This window comes from Heliangelus exortis, chromosome 14 (assembly GCF_036169615.1).
Source record: "Heliangelus exortis chromosome 14, bHelExo1.hap1, whole genome shotgun sequence".
Taxonomy (NCBI): domain Eukaryota; kingdom Metazoa; phylum Chordata; class Aves; order Apodiformes; family Trochilidae; genus Heliangelus; species Heliangelus exortis.
The window spans coordinates 18,206,423-18,233,146 of record NC_092435.1 but is presented as its reverse complement, the minus strand read 5'-3'; the positions used below and the strand labels follow the sequence as shown (position 1 = coordinate 18,233,146).

General features: G+C 62.8%; 1 protein-coding gene across 5 annotated transcripts; it reads left to right on the top strand.

Annotated features, from left to right (window-relative positions):
• Positions 1–26,480, top strand: NHSL2 (NHS like 2). 5 transcript variants are annotated; one of them, XM_071757828.1, is made up of 8 exons: positions 1–1,445; positions 18,533–18,685; positions 19,493–19,629; positions 19,733–19,937; positions 20,784–20,915; positions 21,651–23,810; positions 23,913–24,045; positions 24,374–26,480. In XM_071757828.1, the coding sequence occupies exons 1-8, from the start codon at positions 1,181–1,183 to the stop codon at positions 24,684–24,686; spliced, it is 3,498 nt and encodes a 1,165-aa protein (XP_071613929.1). In that variant the 5' UTR covers positions 1–1,180; the 3' UTR covers positions 24,687–26,480. The 5 variants fall into 5 exon arrangements, with proteins under 5 accessions (XP_071613929.1, XP_071613930.1, XP_071613926.1 ...); XM_071757829.1 differs by lacking the exon at positions 1–1,445 and adding an exon at positions 10,210–10,348; XM_071757825.1 differs by lacking the exon at positions 1–1,445 and adding an exon at positions 13,636–16,177.
• The last annotated feature ends 244 nt before the right edge of the window (positions 26,481–26,724 follow it).

Sequence of the window (26,724 nt, the reverse complement as noted above, 5' to 3'; positions counted from 1 at the left end):
GGAGTGCTGTGATCTTCACATGGTGGTACCAGCCCTGGATTCCAGCAAGGTTCAGATTTGTCCCCTCCAGGGACAAATAGCATCCAGCTCAGGAAATTCCTGTAATAATTCCACCCGTGCTCTTCCCCAGGCAACTGGGACTGCTGGGACTGGGGTGCTGGGCTGCCTGGATCTGGGGCTGCACCCGCCAGGGTGTTCTCTGGAGTGTTGTGGCTGCCAGGACAGTCCAGCTCAGGGGTAGATGCAGGCAAGGAACCAGCACACGGGTTTCCTGGGTCAAGCTGTCTTTCCACCCTGGTATCGTGGTCCAGCCCCGTGTCCCCTCAGGGGCACCCCTACCACCACTGGAATAGGCTGACAGGGCACATTTTTCTTACTGAAGAGGAAAAAATATTGACATGGAGAATGGGATCAAATAAGAATACGTTGAATTTACCCTGGTTAGGAACGGGCACAGAGCTCCGTGAGTGCTGGCAGGAATCCTGTCCTCCCTCCTGCCCTCCTTTGGCTCCTTGAACCGGGCCACCAGCAGCTGGCACCTCCCTGGGCCTCGCCGAGGGGATGGCAGCTTGCAGAGGGTTTCAAAGAGGGGAATTTGTGCTACTGGGCCAGCACAAATATTTGTTTTACTGTGCGCTGGGGAGAAGAGGGGAGCGGCTGCTGGGGGCCGGGGACACCCTCGGAGAGGAATGCCAGAGAAATGCTCGATGGTCGGGAGCTTCCCCGGGCCTGCCCTGCTCCAGGGGACCCGCCACCCCCGAATCCTCAGCACAACCGAGCCAGGGCTCCGTGAGAAGGGTGTGACCCCCCTTGCTGGCACCGGGGATGTTCGTGTCCTTCCGAACGGATACAGATATGGAAGAGCCGGCACCGGGAAGGGCGACCGTGCCCCCAGCCCTCCAGGGGGTCCCGCCAGGGGACAGCCCGGAGACGACCCACAGCGCACGGCACCGGGACCGTTCTCTCCTTCCCCTCCGCCGGGATGCGGCCCCGGGCCCCTCCGCCAGCCCGAGCATCCCCGAGCAGGGCCGCCCCTCCCTCCTCTTCCTCCTCCTCCTCCTCCTCCTCCTCCTCCTCCCACCGACCGGCCCCGAACCCCGGCGGCGCGGCCGGACCAGAGCCCTCGCAGCCGCGGGGCTGACCGGGGGGAAACCGGGCCTGGGGGAACCGGGCCGGGCCGATGCCGTTTTACAAGCGGAGCGTGGAGGCGCGGCGGGGGCGGCCGGCACTGCCCCTGGCCGAGCTGCGGGACGTTTGCAGCCTGGCGGCCCTCACCCTGCTCCGGCAGCTCGCCGACCTCTGCGGCCACTCGCTCGCCCTCTTGGGGGACATCGAGGGTCACCTGCTGGCCTTGGGTCGCCGCGCTGGGCGGCTGCACCGCCGAACCTCTCGCCTGCAGGCGCTGCTAAGGGGCCGGCCGCTGCGGGGGGCTCACCCCCCACCAGGTAAGGACACCCCCGCCCCACCACACCGGCCCTGGGAGGCATGGGGGGAGTCGGACCCGTCAGGGCTTCACCCAGCTCCGAGGGGCATCCTATCACCCTGCTCCCAGAGGAATACCGTCTCCCTGGGCCAAGGGGAATGCCATCCACTTATTCCCAGGGGAATCCTGTCATCCCCCTTTCAGGAGAATCGAGTCACCATTTTTAGAGGTATCCCATCATCCTGCTCCAAAGGAGGGGGGGGAGGGGGGGGGAATCCTGCCATCCCATTCCTAGGGGGATCCCATCACCCTGCTCCAAAGAGAATCCTGTCACACCTCTCTGAAGGTCTTCCCTCCCCAGTGCATGGAGGGGTGGGGGTGTGGGGGGGTGTCTCTGCCACCATTCCCCAAACGTGTTCCCAGCTGGTCCCCTCTCCGGGTGGGTGACCCGTGCTTGCTGTCCAGGCAGAGCTAGGGACGGGATCGCCGAGGTGCAGTGATGTCCCCGCCAAGCCCTTATCCCCCGGTGTCCAGGGCAGTGTGCCAGCCGGCCTGTTGCACCGGGGTGAGGCTGGGACAGCTCAGCAGCCTCCTGCCCCTCTGCCCAGCCTTTCTTTTCCCGCACGCAGTGGGCATTTTCCAGGCTGCCAGCCAAGCACGTGTTTCACGCTGCGTCCCCGATTACCGGGGGCTCTTTCCCCGCCAGGCTCTCCGAGGAAACGGGAATGTCGAGAGCTGGTCCTCACCTTCTTGCCTTGGATGCTCCACCCCACTCCCAGGGCAGGGGACTGAGGTGGCCGTCCCCTCGCTGTGCTTTCAGCATGAAGCAGCTCCCGCTCGGGGTTTCGTGTATCTGGGGAAAATGACAAGTTGCAGCCCGGGCGTCCTGTCTGCTCATCCCTCTCTTGGCAGCGAGTCTGGGGTTTGTTTTTGCCCGGACTGCTTTCATTTCCCATTTCAAGCATTTCAGCTTGGCACCGACTTCTGTGCTGGGTCAGACGCGGGCAGCCTGTTTTGGAGTAGCTTAAAATAAGCTCGTTTTGGAATTGTTTATGAAAAGTTTATTTTAGAAGTCTTTGTGGGGCGGGGGGAGCATTGCTCGAGCACGTCTTCCCCAGAAGCGCAGCGCGTTTCTCAGGCCCTTGGCAAAATGCGTCGCCTCTTGGGCTTTCTGCAAAGCCCCCTGCACCGCAAGTGCTGTTTGGCTGCTCCGTCTGCACGGAGCCATGGGAAATGACTGTCAGACCCTCGCAGCGTGTGTCCCGGCGGCAGGCAGCGGGCGGAGGATTCAGCCTCTGCTGGGGGGGATGCTCGGCTCTTGCAAATGTTGCTCAGGTAAATGGGTTATCAAGGTGAGAAGCTCCCGCTGGCCCGTGCAGGGGCTGGTAGAGAAGTAAAGGGACAGGGAGGTCCCGCAGTCGCCCGAGCTGACCCGTGCACAGCACCAGTGCAGCGCCAAACGCTGCAGCAGCATCACCCTCGGTGCTGGACCGGGGTGTCCTGGAAGAGGAGCTGGCAGGGACGGTGACCAGATGGTCCCTCGCTGCCCGTGCCTGGCTGGCAGGTTGGGAATGCTCCCGGTGGCCAACAGGAACCCACTGTGTTGCCGTGGTGGCTGCGGGGGGTCATGGGCACGGCGTGGGGGACGGAGGCGATGGCTGGGGCACGGCATGGGTGGGGAGGCAGCAGCAGGTGGGTTGGGTTTGGAGCCCCCGGGTTGTGCTTTGTGTGTTGATGCCATGCACCTGAGTTTCTTCTGGAACAACACCACGGGTAGTCGCAAGCAGCCCGTGTAAAGCAATGGGCAAACTGTGCTGTTAATGAGGGGCTGTAGCTCCTCAGAGCCCCGTCAGGGCGCAGATGAGCAGGGGGGGCTCTCTGAGCTGGCTGGCTGGGGTCGGAGGTGCCTGCTGATAAAAATGCTTTTTTTTTTTTTTTGTGCGGGAACAGCTGGGGCGGTGCGAAGCGAGCAGAGCCCCGCTCTGCTTCAGCAGGGTTTGCATTCCTCCATGCACCCCTGGAGGAGCACAACCCACCCACCAGCACAACCCACCCATCTACCTGCTCCTCATCCATCCACCACTCCTCTTGTGCAGCCAGCAGGATGCAGAGCCTCCAGCTTCACTTAATTCTTAATTTAGAAGAAGAACAAAATTCCATTTCTTTGCTGTTTGTTTTTCTAAGAGCTCCAGTATCAGCTTGTCGCAGGGGAATGGTTCACATCTCTGGAGGACATCTCTTTGCAAGCCCCCGGCACTGCAGGGAGAGCAGAGGCAGCCCAAGGTTTTGCATGGAGCTGCAGCACCCTGTGGAGTCCCTTGAGTGAGAAGTAAATGCTTAATAACACTCTGCTTAGGGTTTGGGTGGGTTTTTTTTCTCCTCCTTTCAATTTCGCGAAGAGGATCTAATGGCAAAAATCACGTTTTCCTCCTGAACTGGAATAAACCCCCATCTTCTTCCTGCAAGATGCAGAGGAAGGTCATACACGACCAAAGGTGACCAGTGGGACCTGCAAATGGTGTTTGCCCTTCCCAAGGATGGTCCTTGCACCACTTCAGCTCCTGGGTTTTGGCATCAGTTGGGTCAGGAGCCTTTGGCTGGGCACGGGGGTCCTGCTGCAGCCAGGACAGAGCAGGGGGATGAGGCTGGGGGCCCGGCGCCGAGAGCTCTTTAAACCCTGGTCCCTGAAGATCTGTGGGATGGTTTTCTGGAAGAAGCCCTGGGCTGTGCTGGCAGGAGCAGCTGCTTGTGGCTCTTGCCAAAGTATGCTGCGTTCCTCTGACCTCCCAGCCTGGGTCTAGAAACAAGCCATGGAGACAGGCAGAGCTGTCAGCCAGCCTGGGGGCTGCTGCCCCCGCACCCTCCACCCAGCTTGCTCCTCACTGGGTGGGCAAGGGTAGCATGGATGTTTTCTCCAGACCATGGCACCGGTTTTAAAAGAAAAAAAAGAAAAAAACCTACCTTTGATGTCTTGCTGGAGTGTCCAGGTTGTCCCTCAGCCTTGCTGCTGGATACAGGGCCTGCAGCCACCTCTCACGTCCCTGACAACAGCCCCAGGGGCGCAGCTCCCTGAAACCTTCAGACCTCCAAGATATTTCCTCTGGTTTTTTTCTACTCCAGCGATGATTTCAGTGCCGGCAAAGAGAGAAGTCCCCAGAGGCTGCCTGGGCGCGGGTGGGAGGCAGAGTAAGGCCAGGATGGAGAGCTGCTGCTGCCAGAGGAGGGAGAGCAGGAGCCGCACCCTTCCTCCTAACAGGAACCGGCTGCAGGAGGATAAATGAATAACGCACATTTCCCCTCCTTCTTGGACCCATTTTGGCAGATGAACATCCCTGACAGAGGGCTGACCACTGCTCTGGCCCCTCTGGTGGGGAGGGGATGCCATTCCTGCCTCCCAGCAGCTTCCCTGCACTCCTGAGGTGCTGGAAGGAAAGGGCAGACCCGGATGAGCTTTGCCACCCCCCATGATTGGGAGCTCCCCCCCCAAAGTTATCCCTTGGCTATGCAGTCACTGCTGTGCTGAGCCCTACATGGGCGACATGATGGGGGTGTCGTGGGAGGTGGTGTTAAAGGTGGCATCTCTGGGTGTTGTCACAACCTCACACTCTCCCTGATGAAGTTCTGATGGGATTCCTGCTTAGAGGGACCCAATCTTCCTCTTCTTCTTCTTCTTGCCAGTGCCAACGGCTCCACTGCCTTCCTCCTGTGCTCATGCCTGGCAGAGAGGACCCCGGGATGCCACTGGTCCATGAGCAGGCTGGTGCTGCAGGCACCATGTGCCCAGTGCTGGGTGAGTACCCACCAGCACGCTGCAGGGATGGATCACCGACCCCCAGGGCCAGCTTGGCATGGTGAGACAGCTGGTGACAGTGCCAAGGAGCCTTAGCAGGGCTGCCATGGGGGGAGGATGGGGTCCCTTCCTGCCCGTGCAGGATGCTCCATCCCATTGCCACCCAGAGCAGGAGAGGCCCTGCCGAAGTGGGCAGCAGCTGGAGCAGGCAGAAGGCTCTGCCCACCATGGGGACCCGAACGATCCGGGGCAGGGGGAGGGTCCCAGAGCTCCTCCAACGCAGCTGGTGGGAAGGATGGTGATGGTGTGCTCTGGGGGCAGCTCTGGGGGGACAGCTCCGGGGTTAGAGGTGCTGTCTGGCTGTAGGGAAGCACACCCAGTGGTGGTGGGAAGGAGCTGTGTGTGCTCTTCAAAAATCCTACGGGCGTGCCTGCACCGCCTGGTCCGGAGGTGGCAGATCCATCTCGTACCAGCTAGGCACGGGTGGTCCGTGGGCACAGCACCGCCGGCACACCGGGTTCTGCTGCACCCCAGCAGTTATCCCTGCCTGCCAAGCACCCCGGCTGTGCCAGGCTTCCCTCCGGGCATCCTCATTCTCTCAGTGGCACCGGCAGCCGGGCAGCACCTCGAGCACAGCAGATCTGCTCTCACACCACACCCTGGGCACTCGCAGCCTTTCCAAACCTGCCCAAACCACTGGCCAAGTGACCGGGCTGGGAGCCCGGGAGCTGTTTGCCAGCACTGGCAGGAAGGCAGGAGCTGAGAAATCATCTCCTGAACTGGCAGAAAAAGCCTAAGAGGAGATTTTCTGCTGCAGGCAGCAGGATGGCCAGTGGGAACATGAATACAGGCTAACGCACACCTGAGTGGGGATGCAGCCTTGTGGCTTTGCAAACCCTCCTCTGGTCTGGCCTGTGCGTGGGAATGGCTCGTTCGTGCTCCCATGAAAGCCCAGGGTGTCGGGGGTGTCGGGGCTCAGGAAAAAGGCTGAGGGGGGATTTGGGCTGGCGAAAGCTGCTGGTGCCTGCTCACCACAGCGAGAGGTGAGGGCAGGGAGGCAGGATGCTCTTCCTGCCCCACACATCCCCTGCTCCCCCGGGGGTTCCCCAGCCCCGGGAAAGGGCAGACCTGGCAGCACGGGGCAGGCAGCAAGGGCAGGTTGATGGGTCGCGCAGGGCTGTGCCTGGTCCCTGCTTTGGTGATGGTCTCCTAAACCCCCCCCGCCCCAGAATCCCCTCCCCGCAGGCAGGCACGGGGGGGCTGCTCCAGCCGCTCCCGGATGGAGTCCAGAGCAAAGCCGCCCGGGTCTGCCACCCGGCTGCATGATCCCTGATCATTATAGTAGAGGGGAGGCTGGCGCCTGTTGCGGGGTCGCCCCCCTGGATGTGTCTCCCGGGATCCTCCGGAGCGATGCCAGCTGGCAGCCGTGCAGGACTGGACTGGCTGGCAGGATGCTCCGGTCCTGCTGCGTCTCCATGGCTCCGGCACCGGCCGCGGGGACGTGCAGCTATATCTTTAAGAAGGGCCCGGGCTGGGGTGGGAGAAGCGTTTCCATCCAGCCTTTCCTCCCAGCAAACCTGGATCGAGTTAGCGTTTGCGAGCGAGCGAGCGGCGGGGTTGGCGCCGTGGCCCTTCCCCACTCCCCGCCGGGGGGTCCTGGCCAGTGTGCGGCCATGGGGGTTCGGAGCAGCCCGGGGGTCGCGGGGCAGCCTTCCTCCCCTGTGGCCTGTGTGCCTGCAAGGAGAGGAAGAGGAGGAGGAAGAGTTGGGTATGTAGAAAGTTTTATCCTCCTCCCCTCTCCCTGCATTCGCTTGCTCCTGGCTGGGGAGGGGGCTGGCAGCCCAGCGGGAGGAGGGCGGGGACAGAGGTGGGTGCAGGGCACGGGTCGGTGGCCGTGTTCAAATATGGGTGCTGGCAGTCGGCAGCCCCCAGGGCTGGCAGAGCAGCCTGCTCGGCTCCGGCTGGCTCCTGCACACACGCCAAGCCATGGGGACAGCGCGATGGGGCTGGATGGAACCTCCTCGTCCCTCATGGAGGGGGGTCACAGCGCCGGGACACACCGGTGACAGCAGGTGAGCCCCACGGGGGGATGCAGCGCCCGTCCCCCTGCCCAGCCCGGGGCTGGATGTGTCCCTCCTCCCCACCGTCTCGGGCTGGGGCAGTAAGCATCCCGGGAGGAAGGAAGGTTGGGTGCTGGCCGAGGGGGGAGAGGGGAATGCCAGAGCTACGCATTGCACCCCAAGTCCCTCCAAAAGTGACACGAACTAGTGTCGGCTTTACGGCACGTGGTGGAAGTCTGTGTCTGCGCTGGGTCCCCGGCACAGCCGGTTCGGGGAGCGCTCAAAGGAGGCACTGCGGGTGCGGGTGCAGATTTTTGGGGTGATCAGGAGTGGGAGGGGGAGCATCGCCAGCAGTATCCCGTCCCAGGGAGGATCGGTGAGTCCCGCTGTAGCTCCCGGGACACGGAGCTAGGAATTATGTTGCTGTGCTGGAGGAATCCCAGGAATGCAGAACCCGGAGGAGACACGAGGTGGCATGGAAGTCTCAGCCCAGTTTTTCTATGGCTGCAGGCATATTCCCGGGGAAGGCCAGGCAGATTCTCTCCCAGGGCCGGGCAGGCCTTGCAGGGGCGCCTAGGGGTGCAGGAGCTCATGTCCAACGGGACAAGCAGAGGGGCTGCCAGCCGCGGGACTCAGTGTCCCGGCTTTGCCTTCCAGCCTGGTCGCCGTGAGCTGTCTGGTACCCACTCCGCTGGGATGTTGGACCCTTCTGGTTTCGACACAGCCCTGGGAGCGATGTGGAGCTGCCCACCCTCCTCAGAGCCTGTATGGGGCCGCACAGCCCTGGCGCCGTCCTCCCGCCTTGTCCGGCCCCGAGCCGTTGTTCTCCAATGAGCTCATCTGCTTTGCTAGTTTGCTGGGGGGTTTTTTGGTTTTGTTTTTTTGTTTTTTTGTTTTTGTTTGTTTGTTGTTTTTTTTTAACCTGGTCTCTTGGCTGGAAATAATCAGCCCATCCACTTAGGGATAGTTTGTGGCTTCTTCATAGAAGCTGCTCTCTCTGCCAGGAGAGGGGCTGCTTTGGAAATGAATCGCTGAGCTGCTCCCCAGCTCCGGGCTGGACAGAGCCCTTGGTGTGAGCTTTGCCCCCACTCCATGCCCGCAGCGGGGCACACCAGGGTGGGCTGGGCCAGTCGTGCCCTCCTGCCTTCAGCAGCCCCCCCCATCGTGTTCCCGTGTCTTGGATGGTCCAAGAGCTGCTTGGCAGCATGCTTGGGCTTCAAGAAGTGTGCAGCTGGGGCAGCAGAGGGCTCAGAGGGGTTTATGGGGTCTGGGGGCTTCCCTGCAGGAGATGATGAGAAGGCTGGAGCCATGGGCAGCTCCCTCTGCTCCTCGGGACAGCCGCAGACTGTGCCCTACAGCCCGCAGCGGGGCTGGGGCCGAGGGGCTGCAGCCTGGCTCGTTGCTGCCTCCTGTGGCTGGGGGCTTGTGGGAGTGGGAGAAAAAATGTTTTCTCGATGGTGTTCCTGCAATCCACCCCAGGCTCACCCCTGTCCTTCTCCTTTCCGCAGAGTGCGGAGGCCGGGGCGAGGTGGGGGTGCTGCTGCCCCAGCACGGGGGCACAGGGAGGGGTGGTGGGACCCGGGGGTGCCACCACGGGGCCCCCGCACCGCTGCGGCTGTCACACCCACCTGCTCCCACATCAGTCACACAAACAGCTCTGTGCGCCAAGTACTGATCCAATTTGTGGCTGTTTCCATAACAACCTCTGAGCGCTTTCTGGTCCTTTCTGTCGCTACGCGGATGCTGAGCTTCAGTGTGTAGGGGATGCTTCGGCCTGGGATGGAGCAGCTGGGCTGAGCCATTACCCAGCACCTCTGCCCCTGGGGTTCAAAGGGCTGGAGGTGGGGAAACATTGGGCAAGTTTTCCCTAGCCTGGCAGTGTTTTTGTTTCCTCCATCAGAAAGGTGTAGGAAGGTTTGGGCTGAGAGAAAGAACCAAAGGGCAGTAGTTGATCCAGGTGTGCAGCCCCCTCGTGAGAGGTCCCTGAGCACAGATGTGGCACTGCCCAGGATGCTCAGTGCCGGGGATGGGACCGCTGGAGGTGCTGCCAGTCTAAGACCTCCCTGTTTCTCCTACCAGAGACCCTGTCACCCACGGGCTTGGTTCTTGCAGTGTCCCATGGCTCTTACAGGCTTCCCCCATGGGGTGCAGGCCCCAGCAGCTCACCTGACACCCTCATGTCTCCACTGCACGGCTCTGGTTGCTCTCGGAGCTGCCGTGCTCCCTGCCCTGTGGCCCCATCCATGCCCACTCAGCCTGACATCCTGCAGGGTCAGCCGGGTGTTCCCCACCCATCCCCAACCACAACACCCCATGGGGGCTTCCTGATACAGAATCCCCACACAGCCCTAATCTCCAACACCTTGCAGGGGCGGCCCACCCTCAGTGCCCCTCAGGAGCACCTGGGGCTGCTCATCCCCAGAGAGAACCCTCCCTCCTCTATCCCCAGCAACCCCCGGGGCCTGCCCACTTTCAAGGCCCCCATTCTCCTCCAACCCCAAGACCCCCGGAGTCTGCCCAGTCCCGCTGCGCCCATCACCCTGCGGGACCGCTCAGCCCCGGAATCCCCCACCACAGCCCCAGCCCAACACCCCCGCGAGCTGCCCATCCCCAGCCCATAGCCCCCCGCCCACCCACCCGCCCCCGCCCGTCCCCCGCCCGTCCCCCGCCCGTCCCCCGCTCGTCCCCCGCAGCAGCCGCCATTGGGCCACGGCGCAGCGGCAGGCGGGCTCCGAGGGGGCGGCCGGGCCGGCGGCCGGCGCGGCGGGGCGGGGCGGGGAGGGGGCGGCCGGTGCGGCGGGGCGGGGAGTGGAGCGGAGCGGAGCTGAAGGGAGGGGGCGGCCGGCGCGATGCTCTGCGGCCCGGCGGGGCCCGGCGGGGCCCGGCCCGGCGGCTCCTCCCCGCTCGGCGCGGCGGGCCCGGGGCGGGCCCGGGGCGGGGGCCGCATGGAGCCGGCGGGGAGCGGCCCGGGGGCGGCGGCGCGGTGACCACCGGGGCCGGGCCGGCGGAGGATGGGCAACGCGCAGCGGAAGGGGCCGCGCAGCCAGCGGCGGGGCAGGATGCGCTCAGCAACAGGTACCGGGGACGGGACGGGGCGGGACCGGACCCGCTCCCCGCGCTGCCCCCGCCGCCCCCAGACCCCCGGGCTGTGATGGAGCCGGCTGCGGCTGCCGGGGAAGGGGGGGCTCGGCCTCCGCCGCCGGTCCCCCCCGGCTCTCCGGTGCTTTTGGATCGCTTGGAGGACGCGGGGAGAGGTCACCTCCAGCTGAGCTTGGCCTCGCTGGCGGGGACGGGGCTGGTCCTGGGGCCCACAGCGGTCCTGCGGCGGGTGGAACAGGTGCTGACCCGCACCCCGGGCAGCGGGGAGCCAGGTCCAGGCTGCAGGGAGTCAGCCCTGGCCAGCGGGGTGCCAGCCCCGAGTGATGGGTTGCCAGTGCCAGGCAGCAGGAAGCCAGCCCTGAGCAGTGGGAGGCAGCTCCATGCAGCAGGGAGCCAGCTCCCGACACTGGGGAGCCAGCCCCTGCGTAGCCCCCAGTCCCCCTTCTCCTGCTGACAGTGGAGGTGATGGGTGTCTCCCAGGGGCCTCGTACCACAAGTTATCCGAGGAAGGCAGGAGGCTCTGCAGATGTGTGGGGGGTGTTTGGGGAGAGCAGGGTGAGTTGGGGGGCTTGGTCTGAGCAGGTTGCAGGCAACTGAGCCTTCAGAAAGAGCTGGGCCGGGCGAGCATGTCCTGTCTGGTCACTCCTCTGACACCACCTGGTTGGCCCAGGCAATTCAGCAACCCTTTCCAGACACCCGGGGCTCTGGATCCCTCCTGAGATAGCCAGGCTCCTGGAAATGCCGGGAGACAAGGGTCTGCCACGGCTCTGGGGGCAGGGTCCCCCCTGAGGTCTGTTTCCCCGTGTGCTCTGCTCACCCTGGGTCCTGCACCCCCTGCCCTTTGCCAGGCAGTGCCAGCCCTGGGAGACACCTCAGGAAAATTGCTCAGAAGCTGCAAGAAAAATTGGGGAGTGATTGTCACAGCCCAAGTGATTGTCATAGTGTAATAATTAGCGGGCAGAGGGGGTGGAAGTACAGCCTGTCTCTGTCTAATTTTGCAGCTGCCGTTGTAGTGATTGTTGGGGCTAAAAGAGCCTTGGTTGCAGGGGGGATTGGGAGGGATGCTGCTCTGGAGTGTCCTTAGGGTTGAAGGGTGCTGTGCCTGTCAGTACCCAGCACATTGCCCTCAGCATCCCAGCAAGTGGCTGGACTGCTGGGCTCGGAGGAGCTGTGGGATAGTGGCCTGTTCCCTGCCTGCCTCTCCCACCCCTGCTCCTATCCAGTGCTGCTCAGAGGGGGACAGGAGCTAATCACACTTCTGCATCATTGAAGGGATTCTTGGGAGCTGCAAATCACCTTCCCAGCAGTGCCAGGCAGGGCCAAAGGGGTTTGCAAGGTGCGGGGTTGCTGGTTCATCTCTGTCCTCAGGCACAGGGTGCATCTCCCAGCCAGCCCAGAAATCTCCAGCAGATCTTCCTCCCGGTGCATGGCCTCCCTTGGGAGATGATAGAGCTGTGCCTGGCTGCCAGCAGTGGAGAGGAATGGGGTTTGGCTTTGGGCAGCTGGAAAATCATCTCAGGGATGGAGCTGGGGCAAATGCTTGGACGCTCCCAAGCACTTTGGGCTTAGGATTACTGGGACCTCAATGGCTCAGGCATTCCTGAGGAGCTATGCACAGGTTTCCTCATGGAGAGGCAGCGTCAGGTCTGGGCTGGGGCTTATCTGCTGAGGGGAGGGAGCTGGAACGTGATAAGAAGCAGCGCTGTGGTGGGGCTGTGTGGCTGGCAGGCTGGGACCCCATGCTGGGAGAGGAGAGCAGGGACCTGCTGTACCAGGAGGTTCCTTGTCTCACCCCAAGCAGGATCATTCTTCTATCCCGGGCACAGGTCAACGCACAGAGCAGTCTTTACCCTGGCATCCCTGGCAATTAAAATCCTTCCTCATGCCCTGGTGGGCTGGGCAAGGCTGCGTGAGTCTGGGGCACATGAACCTCAGCTCTGCCTACTTGGCCAAGAGGCGTCTTCAGTGCTACTCTACTGCTGGTGGGGGCTGGTGTCCCCTGCACCCCTTCTGCATGCATGGGGAGAGCCCAGCAGGCTGCTTCTGAGTCCAGGGTGCTTGCTTGTGAGTGTGGAGGTGTTTGGAGGGGCTGGTTGGAGAAGGCAGCGTGTTTGTAGGCTGCTGGCATTCATATGATGAGTTTGCAGGTCTCTGGTCTGGTGGAGCTGGGAGGCAGCTCTCCAGTTCTTGAGTTTGTCCTTGGGTGGCACAATGACCGTGGGACAGGGTCCCAGAAGAAGCACCAGCCATCAGGGGAGGTGTCCTCATCCCCTTGTCTGTCAGAGCCACCTGCAAGTGCTGCCTGGGCTGCAGGGGGGAGAGAGAGCTCTGCTGGTACCTGCTGTCCTGCACCCATCAGTTGGGGCTGCAGCGCTGCGGGCACGGGGTGGGTGGTCCCAGCCACTTCCCAAAAGAATCCGGGGCTCGGGGCTCCGTTCCCGTCTGTTCTGCAGTGCTGGCTCCCAGGAGGAGCAGGCTCAGCTCTACAAACCACTGGGGCGCTGGGAAAGTGCTCCCCAAGGAGCCTTCATGTGCCACTTTTGGAAGCAGCCAAAGTGAGAGGAGGCTCTGGGGGCTCTTGCAGCTCCCAGGGCAAACTCAGGTGAATTCAGAAAGGCCCCCCTGACTTGTTTAACTGATTGGTGTTGGGAGGCTGGGGGGAGGCAGTGGCAGGCTCCAGAGTGCTGGTTTCCAGGTGAGGATGCTGACGGCTGCTCCAGCTGGGACATGTGCTGTGCTGGGGGGACAGGCTGCTGTGGGCTGATGTCCCCAGAGTCACCCATGGTGCTGGTGGCTGCTCCAGTGATGATTTGGCTCCATGGCTCTGCTCAGCCAGGGAGAGCCCAGCCTGTCCTTCACCCTGTCCTCTCCCAGGGGACTGGAGCAGGGGTGAATGCAGAGAAGGATGAGCCCCTTTTCTTCCCCAGACTTTTCAAGAGCAGGGTGGGTGCGTGGAGGACAGGCTGTGCAAAATCACAGCCCCTCTGCCATCGCCGTCGCTCTGTTGGGCCAGTGGCGGGGAAGGAAGAGGGGCTGGGACCGGGACAATGGGCTGGGCACTGACTCAAACAGGCAGTTCCTGGTGGCTTCCTCTCCCCCCCGGGGCTGGGGCCGGCCAGGGAAGGAGGAGGAAGCTTCACTCCTCACAGCCTGTTTTCGAAGTGAAGGCTCCCAGTCGAGCACGCTGGTGGCCATGGCCAAGGTGGACTGGCTCCTGGCACCCTGGCACCGAGGAGGTAAGGCAGGAGCATGGGCACGGTAGGCAGTGGGGCAGCCGTGGGGTTGGCAGGTGCCCTCACTCAGCAGGGAAAGACCCAGAGTTGGTGTGAGCTGTGGGGCATGGGGCTGTTGTCCCTGGAGGATGAGCAGTAGCTGTGAGGTCAGTGCTGCCCGGCAGCGTGGGTCTTGTCCCACCTTTCCTAGCCTGGCTTCAACTGTGATGTGTACCCTTCCCTTGGAAATCCTTGCTGCCATTCCTCAGGCCATTGGGGTCCTCTGACAGAGCGAGAACTCAGAGACCCCCCACCCATGTGTCCCACTGACCGCTCTGCAGGCTGGGGCTGAGTCCCTCTGGGACAGATCCTGCCCATCCCCATGGTGCTCTACCTTCCTGGTGGCTCTGGCTTGCAGGGGACCGCAGGAGCAGGGGCAGCCCACATCACCGTGAGCCCTCACTGCTCTCACCCCCGTTGCTCCCACTGTGGCTGATTTCACATCTCGGGCCCCTTTGTCCCAGGGCCTGGCCACATTCCCCTCTCAGGCGACTTCCTCACATTGTCCCGGCTCTGCCGAGTGTAAAACCATCCAGGCACAGGGAAGCAGAGCTTTCCTGCAAGCACCCTGCCCAGCCAGGGGCTGCAGCCTCTCTGGCACAGGCAGCCCACCACCCCGGGATAGCTGCAACCGCTGCCATGGGCATCCACGTGCCACCAAATCATCCCCACCAGGATGGGGACATCACCGGGGGAAGCTGTGGAGCAGCTGGCCTGGCCTTGGCTGCCCCGTCCCTGGGGGTGCCCTTGGCCATGCTGATGCTGTTCTGAGGGGCTGGGTGCTGGCAGGGTGGTGGCACAGGGGCTGCTGCTCCATCCTCGGGAAGGGTGGCTCTCAGCCCTTGGCAGCCACATCTCGGGTGGTGGTGGTACCGGTACCGGGCCAGGCCCTGCCGTGAGCGTGGCCACGGGTGGTTCCTGTCCCTGCAGCATGGGCGGATGGCACAGTGGGGCTCCTCCTTCACTGGGCTGGTCGGCCAAGTCCCCCTGCAGCACCCACCTGCCTGCCAAAACCCCCGTCAGGGTCCCGGCTTGCCTTGCCGGAGCCAAACGTACCCGGTGTTGCATTTTACCCGTGCCCACTGCCGGCCTCTGTCCTGCCAAGCCAGCCTGGGGGGACTTGGACCTGTGTCAGCTGGGCTGCACGGGGCCATGGCTGGCACTTCCTGGGGAGTGGCCATGTCCCTTTGTGAGGTGAAGGTGATGGATGACTTGAGATAGAGCTGGAGAAAGAGGGTTTTTGTCTGTTGTACTGGGTCTTACCACCGGGTCAGGCAGGCACTGCCCCTGCACGCTGTTAACTCTGAGCCCTGCTGATGGATGGTGATGTTAGTGACTGTTTTGCTGCTGGTGGTCTTAATAGAAACCTCTCACATCATCCAGGCCTCTCCCCACAAGCTGAGTGACCCTCACAGCTGCTGAGCCCCTCTGCCAGCAACTTCTGTGGTGCTGTTAGCTCCTGTCACTACAAAAATCAGCTGCCTGCACTATAAGCAGGGAGAATGAGCAGAGCAGTCTGAGTGCAGCGTGGTGGGAACGTTCTTCAGTGCCCCATGGTCCAGCAGGGCAATGTTGGCATCCTGACGTGGGCGCCCCCTGTCCAGCTTCCAGGCCCTCTGGCCTCAGCCCCCCACAGGTCAGATGCTGCAGGGGGCACACGTGTCCTTGAGATGTGTAGCAGAGGGACAGGGTCCCAGGGAGGGTCTGGATTTGGACAGGACACGGTTCGTTCATCATCCTGATGGGCTCATCTTGGGCACGCTCCAGCCCACGTGCGGTGTGTTGGGCAGCTCTGCCTGGCAAGCAGCACACCCGCATGGCACCGGGCTTGGGGATGTTCAGTGCGGTGTCACTTACGATCTCGTTTGGACCCGGGTCGAGCATCCCTCCCCGGTGCTGCCGTGCGTGCGGGTGCCACTCTGCATCCCAGCGAGGCAGCTGGACCGGCGGGTCCGGGTCCGGCAGGGGGTGAGCCGGGGACAGGAGGCACTCTGCGCCGTGCTGCCAGCTCCCGCTGTTTGCTCTTTTTCTCTTCCTGTCGATTGCTCGCAGGGCAGCGTGCGCCTTGGCTCCCGACCACAGGGAATGTCGTCAGGCTACACGCAGCCGGGCCCGGGCGCTTGCTCCAAGCCGGTGGCAAACGTTGCCGCCGCTGCCTGGCGTCAGGTCCCTCCGGTGGGGCTGGGCTCGGGGTTGCCGTCGGGATCGGTCTCAGCTTTCGAGTTAGCCGTCCCCATCCCCGCGGCGGCTGGCCGGGCGCAGCGCCGATCCCGTTGCCATGGCTGCTCCGCTGCTGCTGCATCGCCGGCTGCCGCCGTTACATCACTCCCGTGGCACCTCGGCACCGGCGGCCAGCAGCCCCCCGCCACCCGCGGCACTGCCGGAGAGCCGGCGGAGACCTTGAGAGAAGGAAAAGTTTGGCGACGGGCTGGAGCAAGAGGCATCATCTCACGGGAGCTTCGGCCCCAACTGAAGCAGCTCCTGATGGCTTTGTCCAATATCTCCCTGTGGATACGGGATGCCTGGGCAATAGGTAAATAGGGATGAGGTCGGGAGTGGGGGCGGGCTGGGGAGAGGCTGGCAGAGGGCATGAGCTCTGTGGCTTGGGGGATGCTCTTCTCCCAGGAGAGGGTGTAGCTCAGCTCAGTGAGCAGGCTGCCCTCGAACACCCGGGGTGGTGGCGGGGACCCAAGCCTGAACACTTGTTCAGCAGGACCCTGCGAGCTCTCACAGGGGTCTCAGCACCCTCTGCCTGCTGCCACTGCCCCTGCTTTCAGCCCCAGGGCCAGGAGCAGAGCTCCCTGAGAGGAGACAGACCCCCCTGGGCAACACAGGAACACTGGGCACGGGAGGGGGGACTGACTTGCAGGGTGAGCCCCCCACCAACCGTGCCTCAGTTTCCCCCAGTAGCTTGGCTGGCCAGGCTCAGGTCAAGCACTGGGGCTGTGTGTGGGATGGAGCCAGCCCTCCAGTCCTGCTCTTCCAGTACTCCCTTCTCCCTCCACAGGCATTTGCCATGTGGTGGGGGCCCCGTCAGAGGCATTTTGTATTTTGAGCTGTCACCGATAAGCTTGGCAGGAGGGTGACAGCCAAGGGCAGCAGACTGTGCTCTGGCAGCACCCATACCACCAGCCTTCCACCAGGCTGCTGGCTCCCTGCACCACAGAGCCACTGCATGATGCACAAGCAGCACCCACAACTCCCCCTGAGCAATGAGGGACCAGAGCCAGAACACCAGGGCAGTGCGCACAGGGTGCAGCCCCTTGGGGCAGGGATCTGGAGTGGCCACCTCCCTGTCCCCCTCCTGCCTGCACTGCCTGCTCCTCCCTGCCTGCGTGGGGTCGGGCTGGGTGCTGCCCCCCCCGTGGCTTCCTCTGTGCCCCAGGGCGGTCCCTGGTTTCGGTGCTGCGGTTTGCCCTCTTGGGTGGAGCCCGTGGTGTGGGTGTGGGTGACTGGGGGTGCCCCGGCAGCGGGGATGAGGCTGCGGAGGTGAGGTCCCGTTACCGGGGGGGGGGGGGGGCTGCGCCGTGGGGTGTCCCCGAGGCTTGGGGGTCCCTGTGTGGCTGCTGGGGGATGTGCGGGTGGAGGGTGAGGAAGGTGGGGACCCGCCGAGGCTGAAGGCTGGGTTTGTGTGAGCTGGGTGATGGGGTGCAGCAAGACGGGGGGTGGGGTCTGCCCTTGGGGTGTGCTTTGAAATGGAGGGGGCAGCAGCAACCCCAAAGAGATCAGGTTGGGGGACTGGGGTCTTCATGTGGGTCCCTGGCCCCTCCAAGCCCCCAGCTCCCTTCCCATGGCCCTGTGGTTCAGCTTTTTGGGGGGATGCCCCAACCCTGCTCCATGCCCAGCTGTGCTCCCAACTTCCACCCCCAGGCACACGGGGTGAGCCAGAGCCAGGGCATGGGGATCCTTCTGCCACATCCCCTCTGCCAGGACCCTCGGCCCCTTCAGACATTGCCACCTGGCCAGCACCAAACTGGGGGAAGAGAGGAAGGAATGTCCCACATCCTAGGTGACAAAAGGCAAAACGGAAATGTCACCCTGGCATGGCACTGCCCTTGGGATGGGGCTCTGCAACTGGGAGAAGCCTCCTCGTGCTTACACACACACACACACACACACACACACACACACGCCCCGACACCTCTTGGTTGATATGGAAACGAGTCACATTATTTAAAGGAGAGGGGAAAGAAAAAGAAAAAAAAAAGAAAAAAAAAAGAAGAAAAAAAGAAGCCTGGTGTTAAGGCATGTCGTTATGGTAACACAAATTATAAAAGTAACTAGGCTAGGGACGTGGCACCTTGCTTTTGGGTGCTGGGTGTTGTGCTGGCTCTGCTGCTCCATCAGCTGGAGCCAGGGGGAAGGGTGGGCAGGATGGGACCCAAGCATCCTTCTCCACCCACAGGGGTGTTTCAGAGGGTCTGGGCATGTGCCCAGCTCATCCCTGCTGAGGTTTCATCCCACTACCAGGGCCAGATGTGAAGCAGGATGAAACCCGTGTGGCGAAAGGCACCGTGTCCCCTTTGCTCCCTCCTTCTCAGCTGTGACTTCTGCTCTTCTGCAGCCTGGAGGTTGCTCCACTGCAGCCTGCAGCGTTTCCTGAGCCGTGCGGCAGCCAGGCAGTCACCCAGGGCAGCAGGGCTTCCTTCCTTCCTTCCTCAATTTCACCCTGCTCCCCTCCTGCCTTGTTCCAAGGACCATTTCCAATCCTCAAGCAGCAGTATTGGCAGTGATGGGGTCCTGTCCCCAACCTGCCTCGGTGGCTTTACCGGGATGGGACACAGCCACATACCAGTCCCAGTGTTCCTGGAGAAACCACAGCCAGGATGAGCAGGGTTGGCCAGCAGCCTGCCCGCCTGCTTCTCACTCTGCTCCCTCCTGCTCACAGCCACCTCTAACCTGGACCTGGAAAGCAAGAAAGCATCCCACCCCAAGCTGTCATGGCAGCAGCCGGTGAACGTCTTCCTGGCGGCTGGGCGCCCACCAGGCATGGAGGAGCTGCACCAAGAGGCCCAGCTCAACCTCCAGAGCTTGCTGCAAGGTAGCGGGGCTGCTGGTGGGCTGGGTGATGGTGGCAGGGACAGGTGCTGCCCTGGGTGCATCCCTCTGTGCACACACTGGTGTTATCTCCCATGTGCATGTCTCCAACCCTCAGACCTCACTAAGTTGCAGAATTCAGGTCCCAGGGGGGTTCCAGCCCCTCTCTGACCTCTGCTCCCAAGCAGCAAAGTAACTGGGGTTGAGATCAGCACTGGGGCCACTGGCATGCACACCAGCCCCACCAAAGCACAGTTGTGGCACGATTCTGCCCTTGAGGGCTGATCTGGGGATGACCAAATCAGCCTGGCACTGGTTTTGTTTCTGCCCAATTTCTTAGGAAGCTGTCAGGCGTCCGGGACTCGGATGCTCTGCAGTCCCCAATGAGATCTGCAGCCCAGCCTGGGATGGTAATCTCATTAACTCGGTCTTAGCAGCCCTGGTTTCCTCCAGGCCATAACAACCGGCATTAATTAGCTCAACAATTACAGGATGGGGAGACACTGAGCTCCCTCCTGGCTGTCCCCGGTGGGCTCTGCCTCCCCAGGGGATGCACCATGTCCCCAGGCAGCCCCCTGGGAGCAGTGGAGTGGAGAGCTGGGGTCCCAGCATTGCCTCAATCTACTCCCAGCCCTGGCATTTCTCCCTGGGGTCTCCTTCTCCTTTCCCACCTCCTGGGCTGCCCATGTTGAGCAGGGACAGAAGCCAGCCTGGGGACAACCACACATCTCCACATGTTCCCCCTGCCCAGGGAGCAGAGATTTCACCCCCTTGTCCCGGAGCAGGGTCCCAGGTGCTGTTTCTCTTGCAGAGGAGTATGAGGAGCAGTGTGCCGAGAGCAGGGTCACCGGGCAGACCTTCCGTGCTGCTGGTCACCTGTCCCCTAGCACCCCTCCCGAGCCATCACCCCGACCCCCACCCACCAAGCGCCTCGAGTTTGTGCCTATGGTAAGTGCTGGGGCAGGGTGAGGGGGGTGAGGGGCTGGACAGCTGGCCAGGCAGCAGGGTTGGAGATGACCCTTTGGGGGGTCACCTGCCTTTCCCACTGCAGCCCCCGAGCCAGCGAGCGACTGAAGAGGAGACCACGGGCACAACAGCGCTCAGTGCTCGGCCACCCAACACCTCCCTGAGCCTCCCCACCAGCCCAGACAAGCAGCCAGCCTGGCCCCGGGCCCTTCCCTTGCCCACCGTGGAGGAGAAGCAGTGGCACCAGTCCTGCTCTGTCCAGACCAACATCGTCCCCATCAATGTCTCGGGTAGGGCAGCACACTCAGGAGAGGGAAAGGGGCAGTCCCAGCACTGGGGGGAGGATATGGGGTACAGGCAAGGATATTCCCCAGCTCCTGGCTGCAGTGGGGTACATGGGGAGGGGGTGGGGCTGGTGCTGTGAGCCTGTGTCCCCACGGGCACAGGGCAGGGGAGACAGAGCAGGGGCCAGCAGGGCCGTGCTAGCATCCATCATTCCCAGCCAGTTCTCCTGCCACCCATGTGTCTGATCCACTGGCCACATCACTGCTGCCACTGCCAGCTGGGTCTGTTGTCACCTTGGCTCTCGTTCTCACCACACTCCATGCAGCCAGCCTGTCTCACCTGTCTGTCTGTCCATCTATCCATCTGCATGGGGCAGTACCACGGTCCTGCCTGCTCCTTACAGGCACAAGTGCCACACTGCCCCACGCCAAGCTTGGGGCTGGCCAGCTGCACCTTCTGAAGGCAGAAGATGTCTTTCCACCCTCCCCTCCACACTGGAAGGACATACCAGGACTGCATGGATCCCTCCTTCCCACTGTTCCTCACACCCATGTCCCCAGGGTGGCTCAGTGTCACTGGCCCCATTAAAGCCCAAGCCCAGTGGTGTGGGTCCAGCCCCAGCAGCACTGCCCGGAGCTGACGTCCTCAGCTTTCCATGCATCCCACCTCCATCCGTGGCATCTCCCGGGGGCTGCCGTGCCCCAGCTCACCCCATGTGGCTCACACCCTTCTACCATCCCACACACCTGCCATCCGAGGCCACAGGACACCCAGGGGACACGCAGTGACAGAGCCCCCACGCTGGCAGCCCCCTGGCACCGCCACGTACAGCGTGTTTGTTTTGGCTACAGGGCAGCACTTTGCTAGGCACGCGAGTGCTCGTCACTCCCTGTTTAACACAGAGACTGCGATCAACCCCAAGTCCACCCTGCGGCGCAGACGGACCGTAATCGGATTCCCTAACCTGTCCCTGCGAGACCAAGGTGACGGCAAGAACCATGCAGCCACTTCACTGCCCTGGCAGTGCCTGGGCAGGGCTAGCACCCGCCGGAGCTGCCCTGCGGGTGGGCAGAGCCACTCTGGGCTCCCCGGGAATGCCCCAGCCTTGGGGACATAAAGGCCACCACACCAGATCTGCTCCCTTCCAGGGCACCCAGGTGCTGGGCACGCTGGTGATGCTGGGCATGGCACTGGGGACAGCCCGCTGCAGACCTGAACATCCCCATCTGCCAGGTGTGCACTGAGCAGGGTCCCCAGGTCCTTCCAGGCTGTCCTGAGGTGAGGTGGCACCGGGAGCCATCGTGTCCTGACCTGGGCAATGATGCCTTGCTCTGCTCTTCGTGGTCTTCATCTCTATCCTCACCACAGGGCAGCACTTTGGTCATCATGGGGCCAAAGTCCCCAGGGATGGAGACTGCTGCTAAGTTTTCCTGGTACATTTCAGCCAACAGACCCCAGGCTTGAGGGCTAACACAGACCAGGGACTGTCCCCAGCTGAGTTACGGCCATGCCAAGATAGGGGGTAGGAGAGCATCTGGTCAGAGGGTGTCAACCCAGCCCCTCCAGTCCACCTGGGCTTGTTTCAGACCTGGGCAGAGATGCAGCCACAGGGTGGGACCAGTCCTGGCCTCATGGCACATGGGACGGGACCATGCCACAACCCCCTGGCAGGGAGCAAAACAGGATGATGCTCACCCCAGCTGTGTCTCTTCTTGCAGGTGGCACCAATGGCCCCACGTTGAACACGCACACGCCCGTGACCGAGTCCCTCTCCTGCAGCTTCGTGCCTGAGACCACGGGTGGGGGGAAGGGGCCCCAGGAGACCAGCCCCCACCAGCCCCTCTCTGCCCCTCTGAGGAAGACCTTCAGTGACCTCGGGGCCCGCTGCTGCCAGCCACCCGCTGCCATGGACCATGCGGCCACCCCCTGCGCCGGCACCTGCAACGGGCCACCAGGGACCCCCTTCCCCCCACCCTGGAGTGCCCTGGGCTACACGACCCCCCCCAGCCCCGCCAGCGGCCAGGGCAAGGTCTGCACCTCTCCGGGTGGCTCCAGCCCATCACCCAGCCCGGCCTCACCCACCACCCCCTCCTTCTTCATCGCCACCGAGGAGCGCGTGGGCAGCAATGGGCCCGGTTCATTCTCCGGCACTGTGCCCGAATCACCCCCCGGGGGTGGCCAGAGGGGCAAGTGCCCAGAAGCGAAGGTGAACTTCTCACCGGGAAGCCCAGAGGAGCCGGAGCCGGGGCGGCTGGACGTGGAGCGGGCCGGGTGCCGGTTCCGCGAGCGGTCGCTGTCAGTGCCCACCGACTCGGGCTCCCTCTGCTCGGTGGACATCGCCTATGCCGAGACCCGGCGGGGCAGCACCAACTACGCCCTGGGCTACCCCAGCGCCAGCTCCGAGGGTAGCACCAGCACCGACAACGTCTCCCTGGGGCTGGAGCAGGAGGGGCAGCAGCGGCGGCGCCGCTCCAAGAGCATCTCCCTCAAGAAGGCGAAGAAGAAGCCCTCGCCACCCACCCGCAGCGTTTCGCTGATCAAAGAGGGGCAGGATGGTGCCACGGAGCCTGGCTTGGCACTGCCCAAGGACCAGCGGCCCAAGAGCCTGTGCATCCCCCCGGAGCCCTGTGGCCACCGGCTGGTGCATTCTGACCCCCAGGGCAGGGAGCCGGAGGGCATGGCCACCCCCCACCAGTGGCACCTGATGGACTGGAAGTCTGGTGACCCCTACCAGTCCCTCTCCAGCTCAAGCACGACCACGGGGACCACCGCCATTGAGTGCGCCAAGGCACGGGGCAGCTCCGAGTCCCTGGTGTCCCCCTCCCTCTCCAGGGCCACGACGCCCTCCCAGCTCTCTACCGAAGTGGACCTCAAGACCTCCTCACCCAGCAGGCCCACAGGGCTGATGTCCCCATCCAGCGGGTACTCCAGCCAGTCAGAGACACCAACCCCCACCGTTCCCACCTCCGCCATCCTCAGGCACTCCCCACACCAGGTGCGGGTGAGGCCGTTGGTCCCACAGAGGAAGTCCTCGCTGCCCCCCACATCCCCCATGGAGAGGAGCCCCAAGTCCAGGCTGTCCTTTGACCTGCCACTGATGCCACCTGCCCACCTCGACCTCTCAGGGCTGAAGATCTCCCTGAAGGGTAAGACAAAGGTCAGCCGGCACCACTCCGACTCCACCTTCGGCACCAAGCTGGCCCAGAAGACCAGCCCCATCACACCCATCATGCCTGTGGTGACCCAGTCCGACCTGCGCTCCGTCCGCCTCCGCTCCATCAGTCGCTCGGAGACAGAGGACAACTCCGATGGCCCTGAGCACACCGAGGAGCCAGCACGTGGGCCCTGCCTGGGGATGGAGAGGAAGGTGAAGCCACCTGTGGCAGAGAAGCCACCGCTGGCCAAGCGTCCCCCGTGCATCCTGCCCAAGCCCCCAACGCTGCGGGAGGAGGGTCCCCTGTCCCCCGTGTCCCCACCAGGTGCCACCACCAAGGAGAAGGGGCTGCTGCAGGATGGATTCATGGTGCTGAGGAAAGGGGAGCTGAGGAGGGGTCTGGGGGAGCCCCCGGTGGGACCCCGTCGGCTCTCACAGGGCAGTCTGGAGGAGGAACCGCAGCCGGAGCGCAGCAGGGCTGGGCAGGGGGAGCGCAGGAAGGCCAAGGTGCCACCCCCGGTGCCCAAAAAACCCAGCGTGCTCTACCTGCCACTCGTCCCAGCCCCAGCCCAGCTGGGAGCTGGCGGGGGGGACCAGCCGCCCACCCCCAGCCCCATCATCACTCTGGACACCGAGCCCACCTGCTGCCACCCCGACACCCAGGACTTGCCATCCCCCGAGGCTCTGGGCACAGCACAAGCTGGTGAACCCACCCCAAAGCAAGGTGAGGGTCTCCCCACAGAGGCGGTGGGTTTCATCCCAGGGATGGGGGGTCCCTGGGGCCACACAGGGCCAGTCACCACTTTCTTCTCCTCCCCACCTACAGGCAGCTCAGCAGAGCCTGGCACAGAGGAGAAGAGCTTTGCCAGTGACAAGACAGCCGACTCCATCGCCGAGGAGGATGATGAGGTGTTTGTGGCATCCCGCACCACCGAGGATCTCTTCACTGTCATCCACAGGTAGGGCTGGTGGGAGGCACTGGGTGGATGCAGTCCCCCACACCTCCTGCACGCTGTCACAGTCACAGGGATGGGTGCAGTGTCCCCCTGCCACTTCAGCTTAAATTTGCCACCCTGCAGCTGATGCTCACTTGAGCACTTTGGTGCTTAGCACCCTGACCCTGCAGCCAGGCTGGGTGACCAGCTTTGGGGGAGGGCATTGCTCCATCAGCCCTGGGGCAAGTTGGACCCAGTTGCCAGGAGAGTATTTGCCAGCAGCTGGGTCCATCCAGACTGGCAGCAACTCCTTCCCAGGGCTGCTCCCACCACCTCTTTCTTTGGTGCCCAGGTCCAAGAGGAAGGTCTTGGGGCGGAAAGAGCCTGGTGACACCTTTGGCAACCGGCCCAACTCCCACTCGCCTGTAAAGACTTCAGGCTCCCCAACTGGCGAGTCCCCGGCAGCGGTGGGCAGCACCGGGAAGTCCTCCAGCAGGAACGAGGACTTTAAAGCCCTGCTTCAAAAGAAGAGCAGCAAAACCAGCCCTGGTACTCGTCCGTCTGCTGCTGAACTGCTCAAGACCACAAACCCGCTGGCTCGGAGGGTCATCACGGAGTTTGCTCCTGAGCTAGATGGTGCCAACAGCCCCAAAACCCAGCCCTAACCTTGCATGGTCCCTTCTGGCCGTGAAGGGCTGGAGATGGCTGCAGAGGGAGCGTTGCTGCAGAAGGGCTGTCCTGGCTGAGTCCCTGTGTCCTGTTGGGGGTTTTCTTCTGCTTTTGTTTCTTCCTTGGAGAGCCGTTGATGGAGAGGCAGCCTTTGGATCCCAAGCACTCATGTCTCTGGCAGAGCTGGGCCCCTTCCAGGAGCAAAGAGGTGGCACCATGGCCGGGACCATCCCCGGCTGAGCCAGCTCCTGGAACCAAAGGTATCTGCTCAGGAAGCAGATCTGGACCACAGCCCCCAGCGTTGCTCAGCACCCACAGTGAAGCTCGCTTGAAACTGTTTGGTCACTTCGGCATGTGGTACTTTAAATGGCTTTTCTAATGCACAGTGGTTATGATGTTTTATTCTCTTTCATTTGACACATTGTACCTTGAGTTTCCCAGGCAGAGATCCCAGGTTTCAGTTTGGATGGATGGATGGAGATGTCCTTTGGGAAGATGTGAGGGGACCAGCTGGAACTGAGGTTGCTTTGAAAGAACCACAAGTGGTTCCTCTTCCGTGTCCTGAGCATCCCCCCTGCTGCACAGGGAACAGGCACCCCAGTGTCTGCAGCCAGTGCCATGACCTCAAGCCAAAACCCAGCCCCTCAAAAGCCCCCAAAATGCTGCATTTCTGAGCTCCTCAGCTCTTGGTCCAAAAGCAAACCCCCAGGGTCACCTCCACCAGCCCCAGAGAGCTCTGCTGTGCATCAGCCTCTGGAGCCAGCAGCTCCTGCACCAGACTGACAATTTTGGGCAAGGTGGAGGATAGCTCTAAGTGAAAGAGAAAGGGACAGGCTGTGGCTGGCAGAAATAGGGTGTTCAGAAAAAATTCTGCTTTATTTCTTGATTATTTCTGCAGCTCCAGCATGGCCCAGCACTCCTGGGGGGGGGGGGAATGTGATGCAGAGGGTCCACTGGCATCACAGCAGCACTACAGCTGCGCCTCTGAGGGGCCAGGGCTGCTCTGGGGAGGGTCTCTTCCCCCCAGGAGCACAGTAACCCCCTCCTCATCCATGCACCTGCACTGGATTTGACCCTAAAAGAGGCTCTGGTCTCCTAGTGGTTGGTTCCCCCTCCCTCTTGTTACTTGCACATCCCTCCCTTCCCTCTCCCGAGGTTGCAGATTAAAGCCTGTAAATTAAGATCCAGGCTGAGAAACTCAGGAAAAAAGAAGAAAGAAAGGAAAAAAAAAAAAAAAAAAAAAAAAAAAGCTCAAACAAATATCCATGCTTTGTCTCCATCCCACGGCTCCCAGGCTCCTACTGCTCCTGGCCCGGGGGCAGGGTGGTGGCCCGGCGGGGATGGTGCCCTGGGACGGGAGCGGGAAGCTCTGGGTACAATTTGCACATGACTGCTCAGGAAACTGGTTGGGGACAGCAGCCGGCAAAGCGGGCTGGGGACAAGCATGGGGTGGGGACAGCCCTGCAAAAACCCAGCGCCCAGCCTAAGCGGCCGTCAGGGGGGAGATCCCAGAGGGTTCCTGGCTGCGGAGCCATGGGACAGATCCCCACTGCCCTGGCAGGAGGAAAGGGCTCTTCCCAACGGAGCCGGCCAGCTCCGGGTTGGCAGCTCATCCCTTGTCCTTTGCTTGCCCCGGTTGTGGGTGCAGAACCGCGTCTGTAGCTGCTGCTCCGCGGGGAGAGCGGGGCTGGTCCCCGGGGAGCGCCCGGTGTCCCCTGGCCCCGCCGCCGTGCGGACTTGGAATGTTGTACTCTTGAATCTCGCCAGCTTGGTTAAACTGCTCCCTGCGACGGCTGCCTCCCTGTCCTGATTCTTGGGGCTGCCGAGGGGGCCGGCACCCCGGGGAAGGGTGCTGGGGACAGAGGGGGGGGACGTGGGCATCCCCTGATGCCACCCAGGTGGCTCGAGGGGACACCAGCAGGCGTGGGGCCTCTCACAGCGTCTGCCACACATCCCCAGTGAGTCTGGGGGAGCACAGGGACACTGCGGGGGGGCAGAGACAGCTTGGGGTGGGTGCTGGGGATGGCGTGGGGC

Coding starts and splice junctions, on each gene's coding strand:
- NHSL2 (XM_071757825.1), top strand. CDS start 15,286: ATGCTGCAGGGGGCACACGTGTCCTTGAGATGTGTAGCAGAGGGACAG. Junction 16,178..18,532: donor ACGGGATGCCTGGGCAATAG/GTAAATAGGGAT, acceptor TCCTGCTCACAG/CCACCTCTAACCTGGACCTG. Junction 19,938..20,783: donor CGTCCCCATCAATGTCTCGG/GTAGGGCAGCAC, acceptor TTTTGGCTACAG/GGCAGCACTTTGCTAGGCAC.